General features: G+C 39.8%; 1 protein-coding gene across 2 annotated transcripts in view; it reads right to left on the bottom strand.

Annotated features, from left to right (window-relative positions):
• Positions 1 to 840: 840 nt before the first annotated feature.
• Positions 841 to 18,511, bottom strand: part of STK26 (serine/threonine kinase 26) — a 54,093-nt gene continuing 36,422 nt past the window's right edge. The window contains exons 4-12 of one of the 2 annotated variants that reach the window (XM_042973816.1): positions 14,527 to 14,583; positions 9,160 to 9,268; positions 8,918 to 9,075; positions 7,109 to 7,294; positions 5,804 to 5,952; positions 4,456 to 4,549; positions 3,952 to 4,014; positions 3,736 to 3,872; positions 841 to 2,049 (exon numbers count right to left, since the gene is read on the bottom strand). In XM_042973816.1, the coding sequence (XP_042829750.1) occupies positions 2,025 to 2,049; positions 3,736 to 3,872; positions 3,952 to 4,014; positions 4,456 to 4,549; positions 5,804 to 5,952; positions 7,109 to 7,294; positions 8,918 to 9,075; positions 9,160 to 9,268; positions 14,527 to 14,583 (978 nt within the window). In that variant the 3' untranslated portion in view covers positions 841 to 2,024. The remainder of the gene's footprint in view (positions 2,050 to 3,735; positions 3,873 to 3,951; positions 4,015 to 4,455; positions 4,550 to 5,803; positions 5,953 to 7,108; positions 7,295 to 8,917; positions 9,076 to 9,159; positions 9,269 to 14,526; positions 14,584 to 18,511) is intronic. The other variant, XM_042973817.1, reaches the window with a different exon arrangement.

Below are 18,511 nucleotides of genomic sequence, written 5' to 3'. Positions count from 1 at the left end.
TTCCTAATAAAACTATTGTTAGGGTGACCAGACAACTTAATGTCCAACCTAGGACATTTCTGACTGAAAGAGGACTCTCGATAATTTCGTCATGACAGGGGGGCATATCTTCACTGTAGCTATAATCAATGTTTGAATATGAAGAATACCTTCTAGTTTCCAATGGAGACGTTGGTGTTAAATTTCCAACAGCAAATTAAAGGGCAAAAGAGAAAAAATTTGAAATAATTAAAATATGACACCATAACCCCCCTGGAGAAAACATACACTGAGGACCATGAAATTTAAATATTTATTTTTACCCCCCCCCCCCCCACAACACTGGAGTATGCTTCACCTAGAAACAGTTTATAGGACTAGTAACTATAATGAATAAGCAATATAATTCCTACTCATGATGTGGCTGTGTTGTCAAGTTTCAAATAATCAATTTATAAATTTATTACCTTTGCTTTTACAAAAATATTCATTTAACCCATGACATGAGTTGCAAAATTATTCCTAGACCTCTATAGGTTATAAACTGTAATTGACTTTCAGTTCCATAGCAGGTGAACATTTCAACTGAACCATTACTTCAAAATACAATGTGTTAAAAGTAATTGTTACAGTATAGGCACCAATGAAAAGATTTTTCTTGGCATATGACATGACCACAACTTATTCAAGTGTCTGTATTATTACAGAAAAAGAGGAGGTAATGGCCACTTTGACTAAAACCTGTATTCTTGAAGAACGTCTTTCTTCTAATATTTGGCAATTATTCAGATTTTTAGAAATGATTTCTGTGCAAAAACCAAATTGTGCAGATCTAAACCAGACGTTAACTATCAAAACTAATTAATACCAATAATTCTACAACTACTGAAAATATAGCCCCAGTTCAAAACTTAGGCAGGCATAATATATATATTGGGCTTAAAAGAAAAAAGGTATTACCCCATGTAACAGTACCATAAATATAACAGCTAATTAACTGTACAGTCTAACTTAACATTGTACGGACACAGATCATTCTGTACTATGGTTATTTTCATATGAACTAAAAAATGCTTATTTAAATACCCTTTCAAAAATGAACAAACGATGCTTATGTACTAGATAATTATGAAGAACAAAAAAAGTATAAATAGTTTATAGGACATTTTACTACCATGACAAAAATATGCTGGTGTAAATTATATTCCTACCTGTTGATCAGGTATTTAATCACATGATTATCAGCTTTTTTTTAAGCTCCCCAAATCCAAGCATAAAATATGCAATATGAATTGAAGATTTTAAAAACGAAGCCTAATTCCTCCAGTATTGCCAAAAACCCATCCTTGGCTAATTAGTATTGCTTTAAATTTTCAACCATGTTAAATGAGGGTTAATAGCCTCTTCTAAAAGAAAAGGTAAATACTGTTGCTACATGTTGCCTATAAATGCTTCAAACACAGGGCTCTCAAATGTGATCGTCATTGAGCTGCCTGGGATATCATACCAATTTTGTAGAAGAGTCAATACTTTTCCAGGTTTCATTGCCAAGAGCTTATTAAAAACTTCTGTCTTAAGAAGATATGACCTGTTTCCATCTCCCCACCAATAGTCATTTTTAGAAAATGCTTGGTTTAAAAGATAAAGTGTTTTGAGTCTTGATGATTTACAAAAGTTGAATATTTAGGATGACTTTGAAAGACCTGTATGTTTCTTGGGTGCACAGTTAACTAAAGATCAAAACATGAAAGGTATTCATCCCAGTAACTTAATAATGATACCTAAAAGCAAAACTGTATCACAACATTTAGTAGAATGCAGGTGAAACTATAGTATTAAAAGTTATTCCTTACAAAATAATCTCTTTAAGATATAAAATGATAAACACCATCACAAAATAGTTGAAGAGCTTCTTCCAAATCTTCAATGTTGCAAAGATCCAAAAGGCACATGGAGCTCATGAGTTAAGCATTTGTTAAGCTTTAAGTAGCTTTGGTGGGTTTCTCTGAGTCCGTATGAAACAGAAGCCAATAATAAGAAGTTCCTTAGGGGGATTCATCTGCTGAACACCTATAAAATGAAGAAAAACGTAAACGGATATGTAACTATGTATGTTTATATTTCTCAGCTGTGTGAACTCTGCAATGGAGGAACTGATTCAGCAAACCAAATTCTCTTACTGAATCTCCTCATGTAGAGGTTAAAATATAAAGCAGTTCAAAAATCCCTTCTGTATCTGATTTTACAACCTCCAACTGATTTGTCTGCAAATTGGAAAAGAGTGGGAAGTTGTCCGTGAAAATCTATTGGATTTTTTAAAATATTTATTTATTTGAGAGAGAGAGAAAGAGAGAGAGAGAGAGAGGGAGAATCTCAAGCAGGCTTCACACTGTCAGCGCAGAGCCTGATGCGGGGCTCGAACTCACAAACTGTGAGATCACAACTTGAACTGAAACTGAAACTCAGCCACCTGAGCCACCCAGGTGCCCCAAATCTATCGGATTTTTAAGAGGAGCTTCAGTTTATCTGTACAAGTAGGCTTCATCTGAGAGAAGATCCATCAGAGTATATGGTTTATAGGCCGTATAGTTTGTTCCAGCTTGATCCCAGTGGCATCACAAATACAAAAACAAGTAGAAAGATGTACTGAGGGGCACCTGGGTGGTTCAGTTGGTTACACATCCGACTTCAGCTCAGGTCATAATCTCACGGTTCGTGAGTTCAAGCCCCTCATTGGGCTCTCTGCCGTCAGCACAGAGCCCACTTCAGATCCTCTGTACCCCGCCCTCTCTTTCTGCCCCCTCCCCGCTCATTCTCTCAAAAACTATAACTAAAAAAAAATATAAAAAAGAAAAGAAAAATGCACTGAGAAGTGATATAATGGGATTGAGGCTAGAGTTAGTATTGCTTTATAACTTGTTTGAGCTAAGAAGCTGTGTGTTTGTGCATGCATATAAAGTCTTGTTTAAAAAGAGAATCTGTTGGGGTGCCTGGGTGGCTCCGTTGGTTAAGCACCGACTTCAGCTCAGGTCACGATCTCGTGGTTTGTGAGTTTAAGCCCCACATCAGGCTCTGTGCTGACAGCTCAGAGCCTGGAGCCTGCTTCGGATGCTGTGTCTCCCTCTCTCTGCTCCTTCCCCACTTATGCTGTCTCTCTCTATCTCTGAAAAATAAACATTAAAAAATTTAAAAAAAAGAGAATTTGCAAATGAAATGTGTGAACTGTATTGAATGGGAACGAAGTTAAACCAACAGCTCAAGAGACAGTGTGGAAACTGAAGTCAATCATAAGGACGTTTTATACTCTTCAGTGACCTCCTCTACCTAAAATCCTTCCTTTAACTTTTCTTACAGGGGTTAAACTTTAGCACTGGAAACTATGCGAATAGTAGTGTGATGAGGGTAGCGGCAAGAATGAAAGCATTCCTAAATGGTATTTACAAGGGCCCAAATGAAAATATGCTCCATATCGACCTTTTGTTTATATTCCTGCTAGCAGGCAGAGGAGAAAAACAACAAAACAGGCCATTTCATTCAGTGGAAAACGACCTTGTAATGCCCAAAGATAATAATTCCAAAAGCTAATGTTTAAGATGGGCAACAAACAAAACAGTTTTAAGCATACCACTATTTAAGAAGTGACTTAATAATGAGGAATGATTGCAATGACTGAATCAAGGTAATTCTATTGCATCACGAACTAACACCCAACAGAAAACGTTAAAATAAACATTTTAAATGACATTTCAAGCTTACTTTTGGAATTTCTCAATTAATTTCTTCACCATTTTATCTGTGATGCCAGGACAGGCAGCTTCAGCCACAGCAATACTTTTCTCAAGTTCTTCAATTGCCTGATTCCTGCTAGCGTTGTTCTCATCCTGCTGTTTAAGCTGAGAATCAATAGCAATAACATTTAAAATTACTATACTTCTTGGCGTAGATATCCAAACCTGATGAATCCATACTTACTTCAGCAAATGCAGGTGTGATTATCATAGACAAACAGCTCAGAGTCTGCACAAGATCTTGCTCCTTTGAACAAATAATTTAGATTATACGCATGAATTAAAATAATCATTCATGTTTTTCTTATTCCATAACAAGGGAGCACTAATTTGAATTCTCCCTCCCAAAAGACCCAATATAAGGCACGTCTCCATGCTTCCTTCCTAATTCCCATCCATCATCCAGAAGGCTTCTAACTTCTGGGATTACAATAGATATCCATAATTCCACTGGGTTTACGCACCTCTAAGTAAAATGCATTTAAAAACGTACCAATGGCCACTTAAATGACTTCCATGACCTTTACTTAATTAGCTCAAAACTAATGGCAAATGAAGCATACTATGGACACTGGGAGGTAGACAGGAATTTAGGGGTATTAAATTCTAGTAATTTTTGGCTATCGTAATCTCACTATGTAGTTCAACAGAGTCTATCAAGAGGAAGTGATTATCTCCATGCACATACTGCCCCATTCTGTAGTTTCTTTGGATCAGGCTTCTTTCGCACGGTGGTAAAGCTCCATTCAGGATGAGTATTATTTTCTCTGCTGGTGGATTCCCTAAAGAGATTGCCCAAAATACTAATATAAGTTCCTAAATAATTCAGCTTGGTGAAAATATCAAATCAATGCAGCCACACTCTGAAGAGTTGTCCCGATATAGACACAAGTCATAGTATAAAAAAGGATGTGATCTCAGTTTCAGGTAGATACAATTTACTTGAAGAAGAGCAGTAGTTCTCAACTCTGAAGTGTGCATCAGGATCACATGTGGAGACCTCTTAGTGTATAGAAAGGCCTGCCCACACCCCTCCCCACTGACTGGATCAGGATCTCCTGTAGTGTGGCTTTTGATTCTTTAAAACAATTTTTTTCATGTTTGTTTGTTTGTTTGTTTGTTTATTTTAAGAGTGAGAGAATCCCAAGCAGGCTCCACGCTGTCTGTGCAGAGCCCGATGTGGGACTTGAACTCACAAACCGTGAGATCACGACCTGAGCCAAAACCAAGAGATGGACGCTTAACCGACTGAGCCACCCAGGCGCCCCTTTGGATTCTTTTTTAACATTCCATGTGCTACTTTCATGGGCCGCTAAGGCCAACAAACCATTACAACAAGGCACAAAAATCATCCTGGTATTTTTTATTGTTTTCAAAAGTAGGGCAATTTCTCATAAAGGCAGGACTCTGAGAGTATTGTCTAAAGAAATTTGGTGTTGTCTTTGTGCCAATTCATCAAGTGGAAGAGTAAATTCTGGTATAACCCACAGACTTTCCTAGTCTAAATTAAGTTATGGACTTAGAAGATAAGATGTCAATGTAAATGCTGCAGTTAAAAACTGGTGTAGCTTTTTTAGGAGGGTCCAAATCACACATAAATAAATACTTAAATATATCAGTCTGATCACAGTTCAGGACATGGCCAAGAGGTGGGAAAGGCCTGGCAGTCAGTGCTCCAGAGGGATTTTGCAGGTTTCCCCCAAAGTATGAGAAGACATAGCCTTTATCACTTTGGGCAAACTGATGTAACACTTTTAATAGAATCTTGTTCCAAAATTTTGTAATATACTCAAGTATCCACTAGGGGTTAGACCGAGACCATTTAAAACTAGAGCAATTCACTTCTAAGAAAAAACATGTTTCCAAATTCATTGTACTGCACAGACTGTGATTTTAAAAGCTTTTCACAGTTTCTACTATAAAACTTGAAAATACAGCTTCCATTTTATGCTAGAGAAAGCATAGTGGATACTGGTTAGAAGATACGCAGTATTCGAACGGGCTACCTACATAACAATGAAATGATTTGTACATACGAATCAGAGCCCTCAGAATCAGATTCATCATCACTGTGCCCTTCTGCCTTCCATCTCTTAAATCGATCTATCAGTTCGGTCAGATAAGAAGTCTTCTTTGAATTTTTTACAATGAATTTGTGTTTCAGAAGTTCTTTAGCTGTAGGACGCTAGGGAAAGATATGAAGGTCACATGAATATTTCGAGGCCCTTTATGATTGCAAGGTGTGGTAAAAAAAAAACTTCCATTATTAACCTGAAAAGGTATGTCTGAAAAGTATGTCTACAGACACAAGGACAGCTAAAATGCTGTAGGGCAATGGCTAATTCTACTCTTTGAAGTGGCTCAAGGCAACCAAATTAAATTTACTACTCTGATACCAATTTGTTCAAGCCCAATGGACAAAAAGGTGGCCTGTCCACCAGCAAACTGGCAAGTGGGGCCTTCTCCACAGCAGAGAGACACGTGGCAAGGTTTTGAAAATGGAGTAAAAATTTACAACCGTTTCACAATAGTGCTTTCAAAATACTTTTATTATATTTACTGTAAGTTGAAAACTTACTGTAAGGATGAAAACTAGCAAGGCTAAAACTTTTATTATCATCTGCACCTATCATGTGATCCCCAGATTAATCCTCTCCCTGTCACACGTGAATTCATACTGCACCTAAATACAAATGCCACATCCTGTGAGGGATATTTCGCTCCTAGTATTTTGTCAATATCAGAATGTTCATTCTCAATTTTAAAACAGTTACGTCACAACTTAGTTCTTGTACACTTCTAGCTTCTAGAAGTCACCAGGCAGCTTTATTTTTGAAATAGTAAAGCAACTGTGATCAAATCTGCCAGGTAAACGAGTGGAGTTCACTAGACATCAGTAAAAACATGCAACTTCATGTTGGAATTTCTCAACGTTAAATTTTGAAACGAGTGAAAGGCACACATAACTTTTCATGAAAAATGAAAGCACTGTTGAATAAATATCACTGTGAATAGTTACACGTGTGCTTTAATAGTGGCATCCCATAACAGAAACCTTATTTCTCAAATTTCCTTCCTGCTGAAATAGGAAATGATCAATAGAGTAAGGAGGAAGCTAGGGGCCATGAGCAAGAGAAAAAGATACAGGGCAAGGAGAAAAGGAAGTAAGGACCTTGTTAAGAACTGAACAGAATTAGCAAGATAGGGGGAAGAACCAGGTTCCTAGAAGGATCTTAGACAATTTTCCCATGCACTGTATTCCCCACTGTAGAAAAACTACATTTGCTTTAACCAGCTTTAATAATAGAAAACAAATGGTAGTAAGAGCAATATATACTCACAAATGATGGATCTTTGTTCAGGCAAGCATCAATAAACTCCTTGAAGGACTTAGTAAAGTCTCCAACAAGAGTTGGAGGGTTGTTTTTTGGAATAAGAAACAGAACTCTCATTGGATGCATATCAGAGTTGGGTGGCTCTCCTTTGGCTAGCTCAATAGCAGTAATTCCCAATGACCAAATGTCAGCCTGAGGTAAGAGAAAGAAAAAAATATTACCTCGAAATTCCATTCCAACAGACCGCCACAAAATAGCCTATGGGTCATATGATATTAAAGTGTCCTGGGGCACCTGGGTGGCTCAGTGGGTTGAGCGTGTGACTCTTGGTTTTGGCTCAGGTCATGATCTCGATCTCATGATTCATGAGGTCGAGCCCGGTGTCAGGCTTCTTGCTGACAGTGTGGAGCCTGCTTCTCTTTCTGCCCCTCCCCTGCTCACTCTCTCTCTCTCTCAAAATAAATAAATAAACTTTAAAAAAAGGTGTCTTAAAAGGAGTGCCTGGCTGGCTCACTTGGAAGAGCATGCAATTCTTGACCTTGGGGTAGTAGATTCAAGCCCCAAGTTGAGGGCAGAGAGGACAGACATACATACATAAACAAACTCAAAAAAAAAATGGAGCATCTCAAGAAATGTAATGGCAATAAATTTTTATTAATATAATTCATTTATTTAAAAAAATTAACAAATTCCTGGGGTGACTGGATGGCTCAGTCAGTTCCGTGTCTAACTCTTGATCTCAGCTCAGGTCTTGATCTTAAGGGTGGTGAGGTCAAGTCCCACATTGGGCTCAGCACTGGGTGTGAAGCCTACTTGAAAAAAGAATTATCGGGGCGCCTGGGTGGCTCAGTCAGTTAAGCATCTGACTCCGGCTCAGGTCATGATCTCGCGGTCCGTGAGTTCGAGCCCCGCGTCGGGCTCTGTGCTGATCGCTCAGAGCCTGGAGCCTGTTTCGGATTCTGTGTCTCCCTCTCTCTCTGACCCTCCCCCATTCATGCTGTCTCTCCCTGTCTCAAAAATAAATAAACGTTAAAAAAAAAAAAAAAAGAATTATCGGATGAGCACCGGGTGTTGTATGGAAACTAATTTGACAATAAATTTCATAAAAAAAAAAAAAAAGAATTATCAAATTCCCTAACTTTTTGCCTGGCACCATATTCTAGATACTGAAGATTCCAGTGGTGAATAAAACAGACAAAAATCTCTGCTCTGAAGGGGCTTGTGTTCTAACGGAAGAGACAAATATGTAAATTATACAATGTCAGATGGTGCTAGGTTCAATGAAGAAAATAAGAAATCAGGATCACGGAATAATGGATGATTGCAAGGGGTTGCAAATTTACATGGGATGGCTAGGGAAGACTATTCTGTGAGGTAATGTTTAAGCAGAGACCTGATCGGGGGGAAAGTTATTCCAGATAGAAGGAATGGTGAGTGCAAAGGTCCTGAGGCCAGAGAGTACTTGCTATGTTTGTGGGACATAGCACTCACTGTGGCCAAAGCAGATAGAATATAGAGGGAGAGTAATAGGAGATGAGGTTGAGGAGGCAGACAAGGGCCAGATCATCAAGAGCCATGTATGTGATAGTGAGGACTTTAGATTTTATTCTAAGTGGAATGGAAGGCCATTGAAGGGAATAAGGTCCAAATATGATCAGCATCCAGGGAACTAATGGTTTAGCAGTAACACTTGACATAACTCTAGCTTTAGAAATACTTGTAAAAGAAGGAAAACTGGGACGGTTTATTATATAGAATAGCACGCTCTATAAAACCTATTATTAAAAACTAAACTTTGTACAGGTAACACTTTACTTTTGAGTCATAAGCCGACTGTTGAATAACTTCAGGAGCCATCCAAAATGGTGTTCCCACAAAGGTATTTCTTTTAATTTGTGTATCTGTCAGCTGGCCAGCAACTCCAAAGTCAGCAAGTTTAACATCTCCTTGTTCTGACAGCAAGACGTTGGCAGCTAGGAGGAAAAAAGAAACAAAAAACGCTCAGTTTCCTCAGAATGCAGCTACTTTTGTCAGGTTCATGTAAGATTTTTGTATACCTTTTATGTCTCGGTGAATTTTCTTTTCTGAATGCAGATAGTCCAGACCTTTCAAGATTTCCTTTAGCATGGTAGCAATCTGGAACTCATCAAATGGACCAGCTCGAAGCTTAGGGGGAAAACACACACACTTTTACAAACATATATAAGTTCCAAACAATGAAGTACTAACTTGATACGATCTTTGAAATAAGGGAATCACTTAGATATGTGAAGCAATTCTGCTTATTAAGCCAATATTTAAACAAAGGAGAAAAAGATTAAAAAGGTAAGGGAAGATAGTAAACAAGTTAAGTCTGAAATGGTTAAGGCTGAAATGGTTTTTAAACGGATTAGATTTAATCTCAAAAGATAATACAAGCAGTGTTACCTCTGTGAGGTTCTTAAATATTTACATCAAAGATTTAAGAAATACTCTTAAATAATGACAGAACTAGCTTTCTTTTCTTTTCTTTCTTTCTTTGGCTAGGAAAAAAGAAATCAGCTACTTAAATTTTGACATTTGCTATTTAAATGATTAACTATTTACACTAAACTGATTTTGAGATCAAAAAGTCTGTAAGATTTCCGCAGCAACTCAGCTCAATGGTACAGGTCAGCCACAGCACAGTTCTTAGCATTTATGTATCTCAATAACACTGGAAAGCAGGCAGCCTTTCCGAGGCTGAGATTTTAAAAGTTAGTCAGGAATACAACAATTAATCTGTTCAGACTTCATTGTAAAAAAAAAAAAAAAAAAAAAAAAAAAAAAAGATCGAATCATGAAGGGGAATAGGGGAATGGTTTTTTAACTAAATGTAACACATTTCCCCTTTCTTTCCCCATCCCCGTCCTAAAGCCAATAGGTCCAACTGGAATACAAGGAAAGCAATGATTAGGTTTCGGGAGAACTTGTAATGGAGTATCTGAAAATCTCCCTTTAAAATAAATGGCTATTTTAAAATTCTGGTACCTCATAAAGCACAAACAGTGGACTGTACAATATTATTACAGGAAGGGTGGGAATCTGAAGTCAGGGCTGAGGTTGAGCTGTTTGCTGGAAGGAGGGAGGAGGTGGTGAAAATCAAACATCGCCCACTCTGCCTCACACTGGGAGGGATTCACAGCTCTTTGGCACCTTGTGTATTTCATCTTTCATGAATGCCATATTTATTCTGAATAAAGGGCACTTTCATGTTGCAATTGAACAGCTTAAAATAGAACCCATACTTCAGTTTCACCACTAAAATATTAGCTGTGGTCTGGATATACAGTATACTCCAGGGATGCCCGTAGTTCAATAGGTGCCTTTCCTAGGTAACATTATCTATTTACTTATAAGTCTATTAACTTCCACTCCAAAAGTTTCTATTTAAACAGTAGTGATTAAAGTTGTTCTCAAAGGTGAAAATGGCATTTTATTGATTGCCGGCAATGAAATTCTGAGGTACTACCAAATAATTTAAAGACAAATGTTGGTATCACTGATCAGAAAATGTTGACAGGGCCAGAGGAGGTATGCCCTCACTCACTTAAGAAACTGGGCAAGGTCTGGGATGCCCGGGTGGTTCAGTCGGTTGAGCATCCGACTTCAGCTCAGGTCATGATCTCACAGCTTGCGGGTTTGAGCCCCGCGTCGGACTCCGTGCTGATAGCTCGGGGCCAGGAGCCTGCTTTGGATTCTGTGTCTCCCTCTCTCTCTGCCCCTCCCTTGCTCATGCTCTGTCTCTCTCTCTCTCAAAAATAAAATAAACATTAAAAAAAAGAAATTGGGCAAGGTATATATAAGGGACACTACTTATCATTCTGAAGGGCTTCTGAAAGTGGCCTGGATAAGCCAGTGTATTACCTAATACAGAATTTTAAAAAATATATTTAAGTAAAAACAAACAAAGAAGAGGTCCTCAAGACCCACTGGCTCATCTGGTATATTTAGGTCCAGCTTAGGTCCTTAAAATTCAGGAGAAATAAAATCTCAATTAACTGGGTACTGGAGGAAGATGGTGGAGTCGGGGAGAAGCCATGGCAGGGCAATAGGAACTGGGTAGTACAGCTGGGTTTTTCTGGTGCATTATCAGACAGAAAACTCTTCCAAGCCTTGTGGTTAAAATGTATCATTAGCCATGTCGACAATGATGAGAGAAGGAGAAAAAAGGGAGCTGGAGTGATAGAGGAGGTAAAGTAGATGGAACAGAGATTGCTATTCCCTGGGAGAGAGAGAATGCTGAGATCTTGGTCCACTGTCCCTGGAGTGCATAACTGAACTTGTCTTCAGTGGCCAAAGACAGTGCCATGTCTCTAATAGCTAATATCTCTGCCTCCAGGGCCAGTGTACTGGCCTTATTGTCAAGTGAGGACATGCAAGAGCGGGTCACCTGCTCTTTCACAGACTGTGTACTTGTGGGCCTGGGGATCTTCCCCACTCCTGTGACTTTCAGCTGGTCCTAATGCAGCAGGTTATGTCAGTGCCTTCTCTTACGGTTAGCATATTGTTTCCAACTTTTGTCTTTGGTGCTCATATTTTATCCTCTTAACCTTATCATATGTGTTTTTGTTGTAAGCCACTGCAATTCCTACTGGAAAGAAGTGAGGTATGATTTAAAAAAATACTCTCAGAGTCTGTTCATGTATAACTAATTTTTTTCAAGAATGGGAGAGAATCGGGGCGCCTGGGTGGCTCAGTCGGTTAAGTGTCCAACTTCAGCTCAGGTCACGATCTCGTGGTTCACGAGTTTGAGCCCCGCGTCGGGCTCTGTGCTGGCGGCTCCGAGCCTGGAGCCTGCTTCGGATTCTGTGTCTCCCTCTCTCTCTGCCCCTCCCCCACTCATGCTCTGTCTCTGTCTCTCTCTCAAAAATAAATAAACATTAAAAAAATTTAAAAAAAAGGAATGGGAGAGAATCTTCAAGTATACACTATAAAATGTTGATGTCAATTATAAGTCATAATCGCATTCCATTATTTGGGCACCAATTTAAAGTGAGAAATATTGGGGCACCTGGCTGGCTCAGTCAGCATGTGACTCTCGGGGTTTTGAGTTCGAGCCCCACGATGGGTGTAGAGATTACTTAAAAATAAAATCTTAAAGTGACAAATATTCTCTTCTCAGCACCCCTGTCGTTTTTTCTTGTCCCTGGTAGCAGTGCCCTCCCTCAAACCCAATCCTTCTTAGATTCCCCACATGATAGCATTTGTTTGTACGGCACTATACATGGAGAAAAAACAGCGCATTTTCTCATCATTTGCCCTCCTTACAAAGGCCAGTTAAATGTTTATAATTCAATCACAGTATTATTGAATTCTTGAGCTAGGGACACAAACCTCGAGAGATCATTCATCTAATTTCTTCATTCAACATGTGAGGAAATTAAGGCACAGAGGTTCAATGACTTGTCCATTATTAGCCAGCTAGTCAACGGCAGAACCAGGTCTAGGACATAGGTCTCTTGATTTTTAGCTATGACAGGGCTAAAAACATCTTAAGTTTGTTGAATTTATGCAACTTGGCAATTTGTTCTATTAGGCAGAGATCAGAACGGCAGGATGAAATTAAGAGACTTCACTCAGAGATTACATAAAACTGACCAAACTACTACTACAGCTCACATTATTGGTTAGGGTTGGGCCAGCGTCCAGTGCTTAACATTGCTATTGCCGATCCTGCTGACGGCAGTGCACTAGCTTTGCCAATGCCCACGAAACAGGGAAGACATATGGTTAGCACCTTGGGGGACCAGAGAAGGTAACTATGATAAATTTGGAAAGAGCTCTGAATATTTAAAGGGTAGGAGGAGGATCATGGAGCAGTTGAGACGCTTCTTGTGGAGCTAATGAAAAAACTATTGTGTAATAAAACTATGTGACAAGACAAATGGAAATGGGGCCATTTAACTTCAGGAGAAGAAAGAGATCTGACTCCATAAGCATGAAGGATTATTCTACAAAGAAATACCAGTTGTGTTCTATCACTAGAGAGGAGAAAGACAAAATGAACTCAAGCTTTGGGATGTACGAATTAGATGAGACACAAGGAAGGATTACCTAACTCAGCAACAGATTAAAATGAGATGAATTCCTAGAAGGAGATGAGACTCTCCATCAAATTTAATTACCACTTCTTTAGAATGCTTTAAATATGGTTCTGTTTAAAGGAAAGAAAATCTTAGAGTCATTTCTGTTCACAGGATTATTTGAAACTTTGGAGCCATTGGCAGGGAGGATTAAACCCCTTTAGAAATATTTAATCACTTATAGTTAGGGAAACTCATCTCCGCTTAAAAATAAGAGTTAAAATGTTACTTGATGATCTTAGTCATCAAAACACTTTATTTTTAGAGACAGCATACTCTTATCATTTCTAAATCCAGGAGCATGCTAAGACAATGTAAGTCACAGAATATTCAAGATGGACGGGTGCCTGGGTGGATCAGCCAGTTTAACGCCCGACTCTGGAATTCGGCTCAGATCATGATCCCAGGGTGGTGGGATTGAGTCCTGTGTCAGGGTCCGTATAGATTTTCAAGATGGAAGAGAACTTAAAAATAACTTAGTGCAACTTCTTTGTTTTATAGGATATCCAAATGTAAGAAATTTGTGTGCCTGGTTCACAGTCACAGATTCGGTTACGAAGACCGCTCGCCCCATCACCTCACACTCCCATAGGCCAGCCCAGTGGCCATCTCTACTACACCAAGTTGCCTCTAGTAATCCGTATTGAATTTTAAATACAACGCCATATTAGTAAAGATTGAAAAGGGAGAAGAAAACAGCAATGACAGAATCACACTAACTCGGGGAAAACAACCAGTGCTTCTCAAAGGAATTTGTGTGTGTTCCCATCTTCACTGGGTGGAACTTTTCCTGTTCACTGCAGGATTTTAGCATCCTGATCTTTGCCCACTAAAATGGCTGTAACACTTCCAAGTCATTATGACAACCAAAAGTACCATCACATTTCCAAATGACCTACAGAGGGGCAGAGAGGATTCTGCAGAGAATTGGGTCTGCAGGCGCACTTGGTGAGAACCCAAGAACTAGTTTTAGTGATACTTATCTGAATTACATATTTCAAAAATCCAAGAACGTTCAGTCTTTTCAGGGAAACGCCTGCAAAGTAAAACTCTAAACTGATGGCAATGGTCACACACAGTCCTAATTTGGGGAGCTTTATTTCATGAAGCTATTTGCGTTTCATATATACTCTAAAAACGTCAGCAATATGCCCGATCTTGCAATACGGCTCAATCTATAGTCCTGAATAGAGACTTTAATTTGAATGTATTATCTAAAGCAACCACTCAGCTTGCCCAAAAGCCATTGCTTCCTCCAATTAAAATAAAAAAAAGTTAAAGTACAGACAGGTATGTGTGTAATTATTTTAAAATACTTACAAGATCCAGTGCTGAACCACCACCCAGGTATTCCATTATTATCCATAATTTTGATCCCTGTAAAGTTATGAAACAATTTAATCATTACAAGCCTGAGCCAAATAACATACTAGCATAAAACATGAAATCTGACAGACTAATGTACTGGTTCTAAAATACAAGTTTAAGATTAGTTGTTTGAAACGCAGAATATATTTTCCCACAGAACATTACAGATAAAAGTTCTGAGTCTTGACCTTCCTCCCTACGTATTTAGCTTGTGATATAGCTAAATAAATACTGTTTTTAAAATTGTTGAACTGTTAAAAATTTTTATAAAACCCAGAAAAAATAAACCATAGCCTTAAATTATTATTTTGAATGATACTGAAAGGAAAAGATAGTTACATTAAAGAATGAGGAGGTATGTGGAGACTTGTAGAAATTTTAAAGTGTATTCATTTTGAGAGGAGAGAGCAGAAGTGGGAGAGGGGCAGAGAGTGAGAGGGAGAGAGAGAGAATCCCAAGCAGGCTCTGCACTGTCAGCACAGAGCCTCACATGGGGCTCAAACCTATGAACTGCGAGATCATGACCTGAGCCGAGGTCAGATGCTTAACTGACTGAGCTATCCAGGCGCCCTGAGGTGTGTAGAAATTTTAAATGGGGCTTCTGGGTTTTTCGCATACGATTTTAGAGTTTGAGGACACTAGACAGTTTGCCTTGTTTCAGTTTTTGGCTTTTGTTTTCATGTACTTTCCCACTTTCATCAGCTATGATTAATGGGCATTTTTGGTACACAGGTGGAGCTTAGAAAGAATTAGTGTCCCTCTCCCTCCGCACCCCACTGTGTCCCACTGCCGAGGTAAATGGATACGAGAAAGGAGTGCGTAGCTTAAAGAGCATATGATTACTCCAGGTGGAATTTACGTCACTGTAAATTGTCCAAGAAGAAATGGGGCTCATCGGCAGAGTATATATAAATTCCAAATCAGGTGTATGTACACAGACACCCTTCAGCGCTATCAGATACAAATCAGAATAAACCATCGAATCTGTTCTTCTTTCGGCTCTAGCTTGAAATACTATGGACGCTTCTCTCCCCATGTCATCAGTAGTATTCTCTGAATTTTTGTGGGACCACAGAATTGACTGTAAGTAGAACGGTTGAGTTTACTATACTGGCAAGTATCCAAGTTGTGAGTGGCTTGTGTTTTAAAAGTCCATTTTAAGTAAGGCGTTTAGAATTTGGAAAGCAAGCATTTTCCCCTAGAAATAATGTCTAGGTTCCTGGGGTAACCCCCCACAAAAAGACAATCTAACACAAAGGTATCCAGAGTACAGCATGCTATAACATGTAACAATGTTTCTGGGGGGAAAAACACACTCAGTGTTGTGCTTCACCTTGGGATGTCAGGAACACATTTCTTACCTTTACAGCCCCAGCTGTAGGAGGAGGATTCTCGAGCCAAACTCTAAAACTCTAAAATCCCTGGGAAGTACTCAGGAGTTCCATTCAAAACGTCCACATGTGTCCATGAGGCTGGGGCTTTATCATGGCAGAGAATGGCCCCCAGTAACCTCATGGTGGGTGACACTGCAGTGTGAGTACTGGGATGTGGCCTAATGTCAGGGGCCGGGGAGGAAGGGCTCAGGTAAACTGAGATTTAGGGATTCCTCCTTTCCGGATGCTGACACCACGTAAGATGCGCGCGCGAGAGAGGGTAACGATGTATCTCCCTCCCCCCAGTTTTGATGTCCACTCTCCTATCACAGCCTGAACTGAAGGAAGAACTGAGAGTCTTTGCTAGCGGCCCTGCCTCCGGCACAAAAAGAGAGCAAATACGTCCCCATAACAGCAGGGAGGGGAATGGAGTGCTAGGAGTGGTTCACATAACTTGTCTTTATGTATAGAAATTAGGCACTCGGAACCTGAGAATTGTACACCTGACGTGTCTTTATATTTTTGTCAAGAGAAGAAAAAAGTGACTCTCACAGCAGTGCATAGCTGGGGAAATTTTTCTTTTGCCACAAGATTGTTCCTGATAAGTACTACATTCTACCTTATGAATTCAGAATGCTTCCCATTCACCTGACATTTAAAAGGAAAATGAAAAGATCTTATTATCGGATGGTTATCTGATTTGTAGTTCCACATGACCGAAAACATCTGTTTTCCAGGTTTAAAATGATGTGTGTCCTTTCTGGGGGTACCGATTCCAAAATGGAAACTTACCAACTGTCTGTTCCTCACTGAAGAGTATTCATAGAAAGCGTAAAATGTTATTAGAGGTATGACTAAGCAACTGCCAGATCTGAAAAGAAGCATTCCTCCTAGCAAGCGAGCTGTTTGGTGGTACCAGGGCAGGGAAGGAACCAGAGCCGTCAGACGGATTTTCTGCCTGCTTCCTTCTGATTACCGCTTCTGGAGACAAGCCTCACTGGAGGATGGCCATAGATCCGGACCTTCAGAAGACTGTTACACAGTCTGAGTGCCTGAGTGGGCACAGGCAGGAATGGTGAGCTGGTGGGGGCTCTTCCCTGCTCAAGGAAGCTTTGCCCACAGAGGCTCTTTTTACAGGTTTCTGGTCCACAGCAGGGCTCAATGACAACGCCAATCACAAACCAAACCAAACCAAAAAAAGCCCAGACTCTATGTTTGTATTCTTTTGGAGGACTACAACTTCTAACCTTTGATTTCTGGGAAAAGATGTTTGTGCTGGAGAATGCAAACAAGTATGTTTGGCTTGCTTTTCAATAATTTACAAAGCTGAGATGATATCTACATACCAGTTTAAAATTCCCAAAGAGCCAGGGACTGTAAACCATAACTGCACATCCGGCACATTGAAGTAGAGGAAGTCCCTGAAGGGAAGAGTCCACTTCTCCACTTACAAAATGATCCACACATATTAACAGCGGGTTGGAGGAGTACGTTTAAAGTTCTGCATCAACATGGGTGGCCAGGTGTTAGGAAATGGCTCTCTGTTCTGAAATTCCGAACGCCTAAAGAGTAACTGCTCCAGAGTTGTACTATTTGCTGGGGAGATCTTGGAGCCTAATGTTAACAAATTACTGGTGTCTGCAGTATCAACTCTGTTACCCCATGAGGCCAACTGAACCCCACTGTTTGGTGCTAAACAGACACTTGCCCAAAGCGGGCAGAAAGGCGACAGAGCAATTTGGAATTCATTTGTTCATAGGAAAAAACCATTTAAAACATTCACTGTATGTATTTGAGAGATGATTATGGTACTAGATATTAACTATATGTTGAATTAAATGGGCTGGTCGGTGAATCTCATAGCAATCATAGCACTGACCACATAATCCAACCTGTATGACTAAAGTCAGCCACTCACCAAAAGACAAATGCTGTCTGATTCTGCTTATATATATGAGGAACCTGTAGTAGTCAAATTCATAGAGACAGAAAGTAGACTGGTGGTTACCAAGGACTGTGGTGAGGAGACAATGGAGAGTTACAGTTTATTTTTATTTAAAAAAATTTTTTTTACATTCATTTATTGTTAAGAAACAGAGTGTGAGAAAGCTTGAGCAGGGGAGGGGCAGAGAGAGAAGGAGACACGGAATCCGAAGCAGGCTCTGAGCAAGCGGTCAGCACAGAGCCTGATGCGGGGCTCGAACCCACGAACTATGAGATCATGACCTGAGCCGAAGTCGGACGCTCAACCGACTGAGCCACCCAGGTGCCCCTGGAGAGTTATAGTTTAATGTGTAGAGAGCTTCATTCTTTTTTTTCTTCAAAGTTTATTTATTCATTTTGAGAGAGAGAGAGAGAGCAAGTGCGAGTGTGCAAGGAGGGGAGGGCAGAGAGAGGGACAGAGGATCCAAAGCAGGCTCTGTGCTGACAGCTGAGAGCCCCATGTGGGGCTTGAACTCACGAACCGTGAGATCATGACCTGAGCCAAAGTTAGATGCTTAATCGACTGAGCCACCCAGGCACCCCAAATGTGTACAGAGTTTTGACTGATGAAGATGAGAAAG

Source organism: Panthera tigris, chromosome X (assembly GCF_018350195.1).
Source record: "Panthera tigris isolate Pti1 chromosome X, P.tigris_Pti1_mat1.1, whole genome shotgun sequence".
Lineage (NCBI taxonomy): Eukaryota > Metazoa > Chordata > Mammalia > Carnivora > Felidae > Panthera > Panthera tigris.
This window is presented reverse-complemented; position numbering and strand designations above follow the sequence as displayed.